Genomic DNA, 13,849 nt, shown 5'->3' with positions numbered 1-13,849 from the left:
AAGAAAGTAGACATGAATGCAGCCTGAGGTTTTCAGCATGTCACACTGTCTTTGTGGTGACATAACTGGATAAACCCCCAAAAACAGTTGCCTGGGAAACTGTGTTTTCACCAGATTCCTTAGATGATGTTGCTAAGAATGTTTCGATGTTGGTGAAAGAGACAGAAAATGTGGAGGGGAGCGAAGGGACAAATGTGCAGATAGATTCTGTGATGGATGGTGAATTAGCTGTGGATGTGATGTAGCAAAATCAAAAGCACAAAACACCAGTTGAATATTCTTTTACAAGCATGCAACATACACACTACACCCAAAGGCATAAATCCAACCATAACTTGCATTATCCTCCCACCTTTTTATAATCTACTTGTAGCCCACAGCTCATTTGCTGCTAAAAAGGCCACCACAGATGCAAAGAGTGCCATTCTGAATTAATTCCTTTCACTGGATGGCACCCAATCACCCGACAGCAAACGGTTATGTAAACGCTGTGTGTGTGTGTGTGTGGGGTTGTGTTGTGTTTGCAGAAACGTGGACACCCTGATAGTTGACGTGTTTCCAGTGCTGGACACTCCGGCCAAACAGCTGATCTGGCAGTTCATTTACCAGCTTCTGACCTACGACGAACAGGAGCGCTGCCAGAGCAAACTGTCCCGCTTCCTCGGTTTTAAGAGCAGCGGTGAGCCACAGCGCACAATATGTGGGAAGAATCTGCATTCAAGAACACTCTCAAAATAACCATGCATACTGTATATGGGCTGCATGCCATTAGATAGTTTTGTCATAGATTTAAAAAAACACATCGTGTTTCTTACTGTTTAATTAAGAGGGATTTCTGTCATAAGGTGTTCCGATAATTAGAAACTAATCTCTTTATGTGCTTTTGCTGTAAGATTTTCCTTTCTGCATGATTAGCCTGCGCAGTGATGATAAATCAAGTGATGCCTACTGTGTGCTTTGCAGCGGTGTTGGATCCTAACGGAGGTACGGAGCACCACCGGCGGAGCAGCTCTGTGCGTGTGACGGGGTCGTCGTACCGCAGCAGCGTCCGGGAAAGGAGCTCGGACGACTGCATCATCGGGACTCACTTAGGAATGGGTACGCTGCACGTAAAGAAAGCCCCAGTGACACGTCACTAATGACTACGGTTCTGTTGTCCTGCAGGCAAAATCCCTCCAATCAGGTGGAGGATGATTGGTTTTAAGCCAAGTTTTGTTCTGAAACACACGGGAAGTTTTAGTCGGTTTCAGCTTATAATTTTACTCTCTACCAGACAAATGTGCTGTTTTATCCCACGAAGCTGTTGTTCAGTGATATATTATAAAGCTGAAAGCTCCAGAAAAAATGATAAAGAAGGGTTTATTTTTTTGTTCACATCTTGGCTTTATAAATCTACTGTATGCTGTTCACTATATTGATTTATTTATTTATTTTAAGCTTTGGGCAGAAAGTAGACACAGACAGTGAATGGGAAACACTCATTTTACTGATTTTTCCATTGAGCACTGCATCTAACCTATTGCTGCTGCAGTTTAGCTGCTTAGAGATCTGTAATATTTGCACTGGCCAGCTCTCAGGCAAGGCTGTGAACAATAGCAGTAGACTGTTGCAGAGAAAGTTGTGTGCAAAGCAAAATCTCCACCAGTGCATCACCACTTCATACATTAACTCCATATATCAGCTGCCTCTGCTTTTAACAAGCTCCCAGAGCTCTCAGTTTTGACAGCACCATTGCAGAGTTTATTTCCATCCGAGGCAATTTCAGGCCCCAACTATTACATTTATGGTTTCCCCTGTTTCCCATTACCATTGCTAACTCCTGTTCCAAGAGCTAAGCTTCCGTCTGTTTGCTCCTCCATGCTGTTCTGCTCTGCTTCATCGCCTCTCCTCTCGGCCGGAGGTGGACGGTTGGAGGAGGCTTACGTCCACGTGTCTCTATTCATGCTGTATTGTGCTTTAGGAATTCATGTCGATGAATGTGGGAGCCCGGAGGAGAGGCAGTCAGGAGATGGAACCTCCTTCCCCGAGTCCCCTGACCTCAGTCATGTAGGTATAACTGCAGCTTTTCAGCGCCAAGCTCCTCAGCCACTGGCATTATCAATGCCACTTATGTTATCTGTGCACTCAGGTATCACATGATTTGAAGGTCTGCTCGTTTCTAATGCAATACGCAGCTGATATTATGTGGGATCAATGAATTTGAAGACTTGAAAAGCGGCAGACCTTCAAAGGAAACGCAACGCAGCAATTGTTTGCTAACCAGCTGATCATGCCTCCACCCATAGATAACAGGTGTGTACACGGAGCTGGAGAACATGTACGCAGGAAAGAGTGTGTCTCCGCTGCGGAGTGGCTCCCCCGCAGAGCCAGAGGTGCCGGGACAGACTGAGGCCTACGGCCGCTCTCTTTCCCCCCTCACACTGCCCCCTCTCACAGGTACTCTGGGGCCGACACACACGCTCAAACACAAGCTGCACACACACACGCAGATGCATTTCAAATGCATGCTTTCATCAGTGGTTTTAGGCCTTTATCCACCGAGGCTTGACATTTTGATAGCAAATTGATGAAAAACCAGCAAATTTTGGGCCTCGATGGCAGATGACTGATGCCGTGTTCACATCATGTCAGATTCACTGTAAGCTCTTCAGCAGGGTTATATCTGACAACAGGCAAAAGACTCTCTTTAAGAAAGGGAGTTGCTGTCTGATATGAACTCGGCTTTAAAACTGCTGATTTTTGAATGTGTTTGACTCAAAACTCATTCAAATCCGACAATATTTTATGTGCACATAAGCCTGCGATTTCTCCGTTTGTTGCCAAGGTTACCTGTCAGAAAAACTGGTCCTCACAGTGACAACACAATGATGAATGTCACAGATAGTTTCTTCTAAAAATAGTGGAATGATGCATTGTATGATCAAAAGTCCTGCTGATAGAGATGCTCTGCACAAGTTGGCGTGAACAGTGCGAAAGCCTAGAAACGAGCACCAGCAGCAGCCACAGTCGATGTCCCTTTTTTGCAGGTAATCGTAAATCCGGTCTGTCCCTGTCCTGGAAGGAGCCCCTCCCCACTCCGGTGTATGAGATCCACCACCAGAGCAGCGTGGACTCCAACCCCTACGTCAGCCTGGAGAGTCCCCCCGCCTCCCCCCAACCCTTGGACAGCGGTCCCAACAGTTTAACCCGCCGCAGGAAGCTGTTCACCTTCTCCCGTCCTCCTCGCAGCCGGGACACAGATAAGTTCCTGAATGCCCTGAGCGAGCAGCTGGGCCACCGGGTCACGCTGGTGGACGACTTTGTACCCGGGGAGAACGACTATGAGGAGGTAAGCAAGGAAGATAGAGCAGGTTCGTTGCTTTTCTGTTCGGCTTCTTTCAAATTATCTTTATTTAGCTTATATTGTAAGCAGCATATAGAACATGGTTAATAAGTCATTATTTCTTATTTGTGGGACTGAGTAACTTTCAAGGATTCTGACACTGAACCAACTATGAATTAAATGTATATATCTGGTATCCTTACTCAGAATAGTCATATAATACTTGTTCAGTCATCCACGCATTAGCAGTCTTCAGCAGAAGGTGATGGTGGGGAACTGACTGCTGTATGAGATATATGAGATAGCTCATGAGATGTTTCATCACTTCAGCATCTGACTCAATAAACCCATAATACAAGGTTAGGGTGGGTTTTATGTTTATAAAACCTCTATCGTTTGCAGTTTGAACTGGACTGAAATCAGTGAAATCAAAAGTTTTTTTCCAGTGGTGGTCTACAAGTAAACTACATATCGGGTCTTGGAAAGTGATCTTTCAGACAAGGGCACACCGTATTCAGTTCTCTTTTCACATCCAGGCTTCATCTCTTCCAGGTGTTGGTTCAGTGAAACGAATAATAACAATTTGCTTTAACAAGCAGGCCCACATCGACAGAAGTAGTTGCATTGTGGTGTCGCATGTTTACATTAGAGCAGCTCTAATGTACGCTACAATGAACGCTTGTGTCACATGCACAGATATATCACGGTGGTTGTCATGGTTTCAGAAGAAGAGGTATGCCTGTAAGTAAAACTTGATACTCAGTTATGCAGTAGAGTCTAAATATACATCTGCCTGCTTTTGGGGAGAAATCGAATCTGTATGTGTGTCAGGAGTTTGTTGTTTATACCAGAAATGTTTAAAGTAGCACATTTTACATATCTATTGTTTGTTTAATCCACAGCTTCTCATCATTAACATTTGCTATGGTTCATGAATAGATGGGGTGGAGGGCTTCAGATATTTAATTGCATGTATTCTAAACGCAAATCATTTGTCTTCCTTTCATAGCTTTTCTGTCCCAGAAGTAAATAGAAATGCGGTGCTGTGCAAAAGTCATGAGCCACCTCTTGAGCTGTTAGCTGACAACACTGAGTGGAAAGTGAAGGACAGAAGAAGAAGTGGCAACGGGTTCTATGGAATCTGTAGCTTCAAGAAACCTGGAGATCCCTATCCCTGAAGACTGCTTGAAGAAATGATAAGAAAGCTTGTCTAAGAGGGTTCAGGCTGAGCTGAAAAATGAAGATGGTCACACTAAATATCAACTTTTAAGCTCATTAGAACTGTACTAGCTCTTTTTCTCGCCTTATATGCTGTATTTCCAATCACATTTGCACACGTTTCTATAAATCACTCCACCTATTTCCTGTTTTCCTGGCAAAATACAAATAAATGAGGGGTGGCTCAAGACTTTTGCACAATTCTGTATGTTTTTTTTTTTAAAGAATTTTGCTCCTCATATGTACCATTTACCATTCAACCATAAACAGACAGCCGAGTAACTATACAACAAAAAGTGACTGAATAAGTCCTTAGAATGATAATAATAGTAAGTGTAAAAACTGTATAAAACTAAGATGGATTCAAGACAGCTTTGCATTAGGGTGTAGGTGAAACCCCTGTGATTATCAGGTGTGATGACACTCCTCTCCTCCTTCCAGATGAGTTTCCCAGAGGACCAGGACCCGGGTTTCATACATCGGCAGCTCAGCAGCGGCAGCAGCGAGGATCACAGTAGCGGCAACGAGGCCTCCTCTCCTACCTACTCCTCCGGGTCTGAACCAATCCCACCACCTCCTGACCAGAGTCCTCCACCTCCCCCACCTTTCCAGGCTCTGATACCCCCTCCTGTCCAGTTCACCGACCCTCTCCCGCCAGTGCGCTTCTCTCCTGAGCACGTACCTCGCAGCCGGATGCCCTTTCAGCCGCATCATCCCATCATCCCTCCTCCCCCGCCTCCCCCGAGGACCCTCTTGATGAGCCGTTCGCCTCTGCACACAGTGCTCCCCACGAGAGACGAAGCCGAGAAAACTCACCAGCGCTTCCAGCCCACCTCCACCAGGCTGTTGCACAGCCATGCCACCCTGGGCCCTGCTACTTTGCGCACCTCCCATGCGTCACGCCCCAGCTACCTCCCCCGCCAGTTCAGCCAGCCCCAGCCCATCCGCCAGCCCTCCCCCCAGCCCTCCCCTCAGCCGCTGAGGCCGACCCAGCTCGTCCTCCAGAGGCACCACCAGCTCCACCACCAACACAGCTACCAGGGTCCGCTGCCGCCGTCACTCCAGGAGCACGGACCGTCCCAGTGTCAGAGCCAAGGCTCCTCGCTGCTCTCCCAGCCTCCGGCTGCTCACTCCTCCCTCCCAACTCACACCAAGACCTTTGAAACCCCACAGCAAGAACAGCAGCCCCAACAGGTAACATCTGCGTCTTTCTTGTGCGAGTTTAGTTTTATTTATTTATTTTTTTGTACCTGAAATATCAACTAGAACAGGCCAGTTAGAATAGAAGACAACTGAGAGGTTTGCTGCCGCAGTGCCACAGCAAAGAGCGCCTAGCAACAGAACAGTCACATAGAAATAACATGAACAACGTCAAGCTCTTCAAACTTCTGGTGCTCTTCTGGTGCTTCTGGTGCTGTGTGACACACAGTATGTGCAAGCAAATGGCAGAACGTGAGATCGGACAGAATGGAGACAGTTCGAACAAGAGCGACTGCACACAGTTCTCTTCTTTAAAAAAAGAAAAAAGCAATTATTGTGTGTGCTGGTCAAGAACACCATTTCTTAAGTCTCTTTGATTTTCAAGGCTCCACCACCTCCACCTCCACCCTTGCCTCCACCCTGTGACCCACCCCCGCTGCCAAAGCCAGGCCACCATATCTCAGACGCCAACCACATGAGTGTAAAGAGGCTGCGCTGGGAGCAGGTGGAGAACTCAGAGGGAACAATATGGGGTCAGGTGAGCGGTGATCTTTTGTCCTCGTGCATTAGTCAGTGGGAAGGTGCTGAATATAGACGAACGTGGCTCCGTCAGAAAAATCCTCCTGTGAATCCTCCCACTTTGGCTGTGAGTTTTCGCACTCCCACGTTTCTTAGGCCTTGTTTGGCTAAACCTCCCTACGTGTCTCTGATGAGTCACAGCTGCATCAAAGCCACAGTCTTGCTTTTGTAAACAAACTTTGTGCCAGATTTTATGGCTCCATAGCTGTTAAGATGCTGGACTCTCTGATCCCAAATCACCACCCGATCAGAAATGGATCCAGTCTGATATCTATCTGTGCAACGGTGCATTTCAGAGAGTACAGAGCGTGTCTTTGTCTTTCTGTTTTTTTCAGCTGGGAGAGGAATCAGACTATGACAAGCTCAGCGACATGGTGAAGTACTTAGACCTCGACCTGCACTTTGGGACTCAACGCAGATCCAGTGAGTTATTCTATTCTAACTCCAGTAATCCCTCACTATTTGTCTTCATATTCATCATCAATGGCATACCGCTTCTTTATGCACAGCCTCTTTTTGGTTACTTTTAGGTGGAATTAAATAACTCATTTGTAATGTCTGTTAATATATGTGTCTATTTACTGAAATTGTCTGTTTTGTTTGTACCCTCACAGTTTTGATGTTGTCCATGTCCTGCTTTGGAGCTGCTCACCTCCACCTCAAATCCATTCTCCATAAGGCACCTTAATCCCCTCTTGTTTTCTGTCATGTCAGAGTTCAGTAATAACACAGATCTGCCGGGGGGGTAATTCATTTTTGACAATCCGACCTCGAATGGCAGGACTGTGTTATTAACCCATCAGTCTGCCATACACAGACTTTGCATTTGACCCCCTGGTGCCGGGAGAACACATCCTTACATTCTTGTTAAAATGATCAGTCTCTCCTCCAGAGCCAGCCTTCACGCCAGAGAACTTTAAAAAGAAAGATGTGGTGGAGATTCTGTCCCATAAGAAAGCGTACAACGCCTGTGAGTACCAATTTTTTTTGTGAAAGTGAAAATTCTTGTACTTCCTATCTTTTATCCTGCCTTGCTTTTAGGTAAACTGATGCCAGGTCAAAAAGCTAACTTTACCTAATAAGATTAAGGCCATTTGGTCTAGGGCCTATTGTCCACACCACGCTTGGATCGGTACTTTAACCAGAAACAATTTTTAGCCAGTATGAGGAGAATTTGTTGTGAGCTAGCTCAGCGATGTCAGTTTATGAATTTAATTGGAATTTAATTTATTCATACATTTATTAATATTTAGTTATTGTATCAAAATGAGATTGCTCAAAGACAGTATTACTGTGTTAACTTTGAGAAACTTAGAATGCATGATTAGAATAAATTTCTGCCAAAGTATCCCCTTACATGTCGTCCCACATAGGCAGATGAACGTTAACATGAGGCAAACATGGAAGAATGTTCCCAGAAATTATTTCTTTTTCTTTTTTTATGATAAAATAGGTCCTTTTCTGCACTGCTAGCTAACATGATTGCTAGCTCGTGAGATTGTTGTTTCACAAAATTGAGTCTTTAGTCTTTTAGTGAAAGGACGGGGGAAAATGTCAAAATTCTAAATTAGTTTTCCATTGAGAAAGCCTGGCCTAAATCCTACTCACTTTACCTTTTTAATAAGGTCGTGTTACCCTGACAGCAGCATGCTAGCCTGGATGAGTTAAGCTACATTTGAAGGAGGCTTCCCAGGTGGGAGGCTTGTAAACAAACTAATCAAAAATCAAACTTTAAATCTACTATTTTAGTATGATCAGCTATTCTCTATGAGACAAACATGAAAGTCTGGTGGAAGATCATTCTTATCATTGAAAAATTAAAACCTTATATTTTTTTATCTAATTTCTACTGTCATATTGTGACCCCTATTGTGGATTTTATTTACATTCCTTGCTGTTGATTGTCGGATTTATGAGGGGATTTTGGGCTTCATAACCATATGCTACACGATGTGAAACATTTCAAGAAGTGTGAATACAAGGCAGAGGTAGATGAAAGGTTTCTCGGCAGAGCAGGATCACAGTGATCCTCTACATCACGTAGAGATAAATCCTCCATATATTAACCCTTTCCACTCCCTCTCATCCTTCCTCCTTCTCCCTGCAGCCATCCTCATCGCACATCTGAAGCTCTCCCCCACCGAGCTGCGTCAGGTCCTGATGAACATGACCACCGACAGGCTGGAGCCAGCTCACATCAAGCAGCTGCAGCTCTACGCCCCCGACGACGAGGAGGTCAAGCAGTACCAGCGGTTTGACCAGGATCCGACTAAATTGAGCGAGCCTGACCAGTTCATCTTCCAAGTACTTGCAGAGAAAAACATAAAAAATTACTAAAGTTGTCCAAAAAAAAGTAAGATGGATCTGTTTGCATGAGTGTATGTTTTCTGTGTTTCAGATGCTAATGGTACCTGAGTATAAAACTCGCCTTCGGAGCCTCCACTTCAAGACGACCCTGCAGGAAAGGACGGAGGAGATGAAGGTGGCATTTGATTACATCTACAAGGCCTCAGTGGAGCTGAAGAGCAGCAAGAAACTAGCCAAAATCCTGGAGGTGAGACTTTAGAGCAGGTGTATTGGTCACTGTCAGTTTGTGTGGTAACCGCTGATATTAAGCACCCCTTTTTTTTGCCAACAGTTTGTTCTTGCAATGGGAAATTACCTGAACAATGGGCAGCCTAAAAGCCACAGGACAACCAGTTTTAAGATCAATTTCCTCACTGAGGTACATTGGCCGCTCGTACTTTGACTGCGTTGCATTCAACTTGATTTGGATTGTTAGCCCTCTCATCCTTTCCTTCTGTCTTGCAGCTAAGCACAACCAAAACAGTGGATGGGAAATCCACCTTTCTACACATTCTAGCTAAGTCCTTGTACCAACACTTTCCTGAGCTGCTCAACTTTCCCAGAGACCTTACAACAGTGCCTCTGGCAGCTAAAGGTGCGCCGGTGATACAGCATGCCTCATGTTACCACATACTAGCCCACTTATGGGAGATTTATGGCGTTTCTTTCAATTACTTTTGTGCATCTCTATGAAATAATAACTCAACAAAATACAGTAGTTGACATATTTTTTTATTGCAGAACTGTTGTTACTATTACGTCACTTAAGGAGTGTTAAGTAACTGATTTTCTATTTCTTTTTGTAATTTACTTATCTTTACATGTGGCCTGTACAGTCAACCAGAGGACCATCACAACAGAGCTGAGCGACCTGCACTCCACCATTAAAGACATCAGGACGGCCTGTCAGAAGATCCCAGCAACCTCTGAGGACCATTTCACTTCAGTCATGAGCGTACGGTTCAGCCTTTTAATGCGCAGGATAGACATTTATCGGTTTTGTAATGAACCTTCTCATATAAAAGTTACGTGAGAATATAGAACCTCCACTCTGGTGTCGGCACAGCTGATGTAGAGCAACAGTACTGACTGTTAACGCTTGAAGGTATGCATCTGTTAGGTTGCCATCACCAGTGGCCACAGCCCGTAATTATCATAACTGTATCCCCTAATAATGTTAAACGGGGGAGTTATGTGTATTTATTTTTAGTTTTCTGCCATTTAGGAAAACTGAAGTCGGAAAAGCCTATTAAACAACACTTGCAGCTGTTTATATTTTTCAGGACCGATACTAAAATTGAAGCTTATGCAGTGTATTAATGCATTTCACTTATGTTCAGCAACTCTTGGGGTTCAAAAAATATCATAAGGACTCGAAGCTGGGAAATTTAATCCCAGATATGCTGGATGCTGCAGTTCACAAGACGCTCTCATCATTAAAGCCCAAGCCAAGACAAATTTGATGATATGATATAGACCTAAAGGGGGGTTGCTTTCCTCAGAAAGACGTTTTAGCCGTTCTGCGCAGGCTGGCCAGTAAACTGACTCTGCAGTTGTTCCTCCTACAGAGTTTTCTGGAAAACAGCCACCCTGCGATCCAGTCTCTAGAGTCTCTGCAGACCCGAGCGATGGAAGAGTTCTCCAAGGTGGCCTCCTACTTCGGAGAAGACAGCAAGTCCACCAAAACGGAGGCTTTCTTTGGCATCTTTTCAGAGTTCATGTCCAAGTTTGAGGTGAGTTAACAATCCTGTTTGAATGTATCGCTGGAGCGAGCTGGTGCCAAATTTGACTTGTTCCAGACTTGTGAGCAGCTCATAGTTTTTCATATATTCAGCAAGTGTTTGACTGCACAGCAGTGAGGGTTTCGACAAAGGCTTCAAGTAGACCAGTTGCCTGCTGATATCAAGTGCTGCAGTCAGCATAATATATACAAGTGCTCTCAATTTGAAAAATTATGTGGTGAAATGAGAACAAATCAAATGAGACGATGGGTTTCGTCTTTCAGAGAGCTCTCAGTGAAACTCAGACTCCGGAAAACCCCAGAAGCCCCAGACTGTCTTCCCCCCTGGCCTGGTAGAAGGGAGAAATGCGGGCGGATGTCGGGCCGGATCGAGATTTTTTTTCCCCCCTCTGCTCTCCACAACCAAAGTGCCAAGATCACACACAGAGACACTCAAAGCAGGAGGAACAGAGACATTGTCATCTCTAGCAAACACGATGGAAGCGCACTACATCTGCCTGTAGTCAGTCACAACATTTGATGGGTGCCCCGTGTGAAGAGCTGTCACCCCAGGTGCTGGGAAGAGCAGGTATCCAGTCTCCACACACCAGTTTGACACTATTTACATCTCTTTTTAAATCAGTTAGTTGTTGAAGAAGCCATCCAGGTACTGTTGATTACTCCCCATCATGTTAACGTTGGATCAAAGGGAGAGTTAAGCAGCAACAGCTACCAGTCTGGATGCTTACAGATTAACCTGCTGTGTTTATTATGTGACTGTATAAAGTTTATATTTTCTATCAGATCATATTTGAGAATTGTAAAGATTAAGCCTAGATATGTAGAGCGATGACAAGATATCTGGAGTCGAGACAAATCACAGGTGGAATCTGTTGATGCATTCACTGCCTGCAGTACGGAAAAAAGGAAACACCGGAGTTGTGTCCACTTTGGTGTTTCCCATCTTCTTTTTGTGGACTGTAATGGACAGCGTGTTGTGGAGGTTTTTCACACAGGATGATGTCGTCCACACCCAGCTATGGCACGGCATCGCTGATGAGGATCATTTCATCATTGCTATGGAAACAGAGGAAGGCCAAGAAGATTTTGCTGGATTCTGAGCGTTCTTTTGTTTATTTATTTTTTGTCTTTCCTGCAGTTTAATTAATTAGCATTTGTAAATTCAGCTGCTAAATGAAAATGGTCCCCTTTTGGGCTTGAACAGCTAAACGAAAACAATGCCCTTTGATGAAACTGAATTTGTCAAAATCAGTCAAATATCGCTAGTTATGGAACACAGGAAATGAGTATAGGGACTCACCTGAGTTTGCCTTAAAAAAAAAAAAAAAAGAAGAATAAATTAACTTTCAAGTAAGGAAATTCAAACGTCATCAATTCGAAAATAAATCATATCATTGAGTGGTTATAATTTCAGTGTTATGTATCCACGTGCTTGTGAGGCTGTAATAGTTTTGGAGTGCTTAAGATCACTCTGAACATGACTATCTTTAGAAAATAGGACAGATTAGCAGCCAAACCACCACCACAACCCTAAATTAGAGAACATTGCAAAGAAATTTAATAGAATAGAACTCCTGTCTTGTTTTACTGGATTTTTATCAACACCGTACAGCATTCTATTTCAATCTACATGAATTCTGCCGTGAGGGTAAAGTTCAGTCCCAGTTCCTGCTCGTGGACCTAACACTACCTTATTTCTTTTGCAGAGGTAAGGCGCCCTTTTTCTTCTAGGGACCACAGAGTGGTCGTCATCTAACCATTCAAATAGCCCCCCGGAGTCAGCGTTTGAACGTCTAAACGATCACTACTCATGGTCCCTAAAAGAAACGGGGCACCTTAATTAGGATGGTCCCTTTATCCAGAGCAAACAGTGTCCATTTGTTACAAAAGGGTCTGGAATACTGATTGGTCTGACCACCATACACTTTTCCACCGTGTGACTGATTGTCTATCCCAGATGCCGCAGAGTCCAGCGGAGTGGTTAATATTAAGTCTCTTTTTTTTGTTTTTGAAATGGCATTTGTCAGTTTCTAGAACTCCATACTTCAACTCCTTGTTCATGGGATCGCATCAGCTTCTGATGAATGGCAGTTCACAACTCAGTCGTTAATGGATGCTACTTTTGTACCAAATCATGACCCACCGGTTGGCGTCATTAGTCTCAGCCAGAACTGTTGGTAATGTTTCAGGCCATTTTTTTTTCCTTTTTATAAATTGCAAAACTTCATTCGGAGCCCCCCGAAAAGTGTTGCATCTTCTGTCAGCACGTACCACGTGACATATTCTTCAGAAACGCGTGGGTAATTAGTGTCCATTCTTTTTTCTGGCCGCACAGAGAGACAGAGCCCAGCTGTAATGTGAAAAGACTGAGCTGCAAGAACACTTCATTTGTGTTGCGAGGCGTTTACATCCTACTGTAAATGCTCTGGTCGTCATGGTGATAACAAAGCCCATCCGCGGCGCTGTGTACTTGTATCGTATTTATGACGAACTTCCGCTGAGGTTGTAAATTCCGTTTTTTTTTTTTCCATGCACCTTTCAACATTTTAATTTGCTCCATATACCCGCGTGTCTCCAAGTTCTAGTTTGTTTTCTTATTTGAGGGAATCTGGGGAGAATCGCCTCTATTTCTTCTTATTGCGCGGCTAAGTTCGGCTTTCAAGGGGACCGTGATCTTGTTACGATGCAAGTGTAACTGTTTTTATCGTCCCCGTCAATAGCATGTTGGTGCAGTTAGTGTGTTAAGGTGTGCCGCTGGTAGCATTTCTCCCTCCCCCAGTATTTAAGATTGGAAACAAAATACACTTCTGTTGCCCATTTAAGTTTACGTGCCGCTTCCTTTTTCTAACTGTTTTATATGTTTTCATGGAAAGTTGCCGATGTTTGTGATCACTGGACCCTTTTGTCTGCTTTCAAATAAAGAATGCGTTTATTTAATCTGACGAAGGATGTGTTTTGCTTCTTTGTTCTTTATTTTTCTGTCAGACCTGTACGTCACTCATCTCTAAAGCACAAGTTTGAATTTATCTACATAGTCTACATATTATCAATGCTGTTGAGAGAATTTGGGAAAAGCCCATTCCCACATAAAGAGCGTTAGTCTGAGCTTGCGATAGGGAATTGCCAAGAAATACACCCGTCTCATGTATCCCAGCTGATTTGCGCAATTTTCTAGTTAAGCTGGGAACAAATCAGCCCCACAGCACGATTCTACCACCACCGTGCCTCGTCAGGGCTGAAATTGTGATCTAACTCTGCACATTGACATTTCTGTCCGCGAACATCACATCCAGTGGTTGCTTGCTCCCTGTGGATCAAAGTGCTTAAAAATAGAATGTTAATCTTTTGTTTGGCTGAATTTGACCTTCTATTTCGACTATCCAGACACGTATTAAACAGCAGTGAGAGCACTGAGTGGTCAGGAGCTTCAAAGCAAACAAAAA

The 13,849-nt window shown here is 44.1% G+C and overlaps 1 protein-coding gene across 2 annotated transcripts in view; it reads left to right on the top strand.

Moving 5' to 3' along the window:
* grid2ipb (glutamate receptor, ionotropic, delta 2 (Grid2) interacting protein, b) overlaps positions 1 to 11,761 on the top strand; it is a 28,417-nt gene extending 16,656 nt beyond the window's left edge. Inside the window, exons 9-24 of one of the 2 annotated variants that reach the window (XM_072373068.1) lie at positions 528 to 679; positions 964 to 1,098; positions 1,961 to 2,046; positions 2,286 to 2,436; positions 3,027 to 3,328; positions 4,982 to 5,734; positions 6,126 to 6,278; positions 6,655 to 6,742; positions 7,212 to 7,289; positions 8,427 to 8,623; positions 8,718 to 8,873; positions 8,958 to 9,044; positions 9,131 to 9,260; positions 9,502 to 9,620; positions 10,234 to 10,398; positions 10,671 to 11,761. In XM_072373068.1, coding sequence (XP_072229169.1) covers positions 528 to 679; positions 964 to 1,098; positions 1,961 to 2,046; positions 2,286 to 2,436; positions 3,027 to 3,328; positions 4,982 to 5,734; positions 6,126 to 6,278; positions 6,655 to 6,742; positions 7,212 to 7,289; positions 8,427 to 8,623; positions 8,718 to 8,873; positions 8,958 to 9,044; positions 9,131 to 9,260; positions 9,502 to 9,620; positions 10,234 to 10,398; positions 10,671 to 10,742 — 2,824 coding nt within the window. In that variant the 3' untranslated portion in view covers positions 10,743 to 11,761. Of the gene's footprint in view, positions 1 to 527; positions 680 to 963; positions 1,099 to 1,960; positions 2,047 to 2,285; positions 2,437 to 3,026; positions 3,329 to 4,981; positions 5,735 to 6,125; positions 6,279 to 6,654; positions 6,743 to 7,199; positions 7,290 to 8,426; positions 8,624 to 8,717; positions 8,874 to 8,957; positions 9,045 to 9,130; positions 9,261 to 9,501; positions 9,621 to 10,233; positions 10,399 to 10,670 lie in introns of both variants that reach the window. The other variant, XM_072373067.1, reaches the window with a different exon arrangement.
* The last annotated feature ends 2,088 nt before the right edge of the window (positions 11,762 to 13,849 follow it).

Source organism: Leuresthes tenuis, unplaced genomic scaffold, assembly GCF_036924035.1.
Source record: "Leuresthes tenuis unplaced genomic scaffold, fLeuTen1.0.hap1 SCAF_20, whole genome shotgun sequence".
NCBI lineage: Eukaryota > Metazoa > Chordata > Actinopteri > Atheriniformes > Atherinopsidae > Leuresthes > Leuresthes tenuis.
Note: the sequence above shows the minus strand (reverse complement) of the source record. Positions and strands in the feature narration are given on the sequence as shown.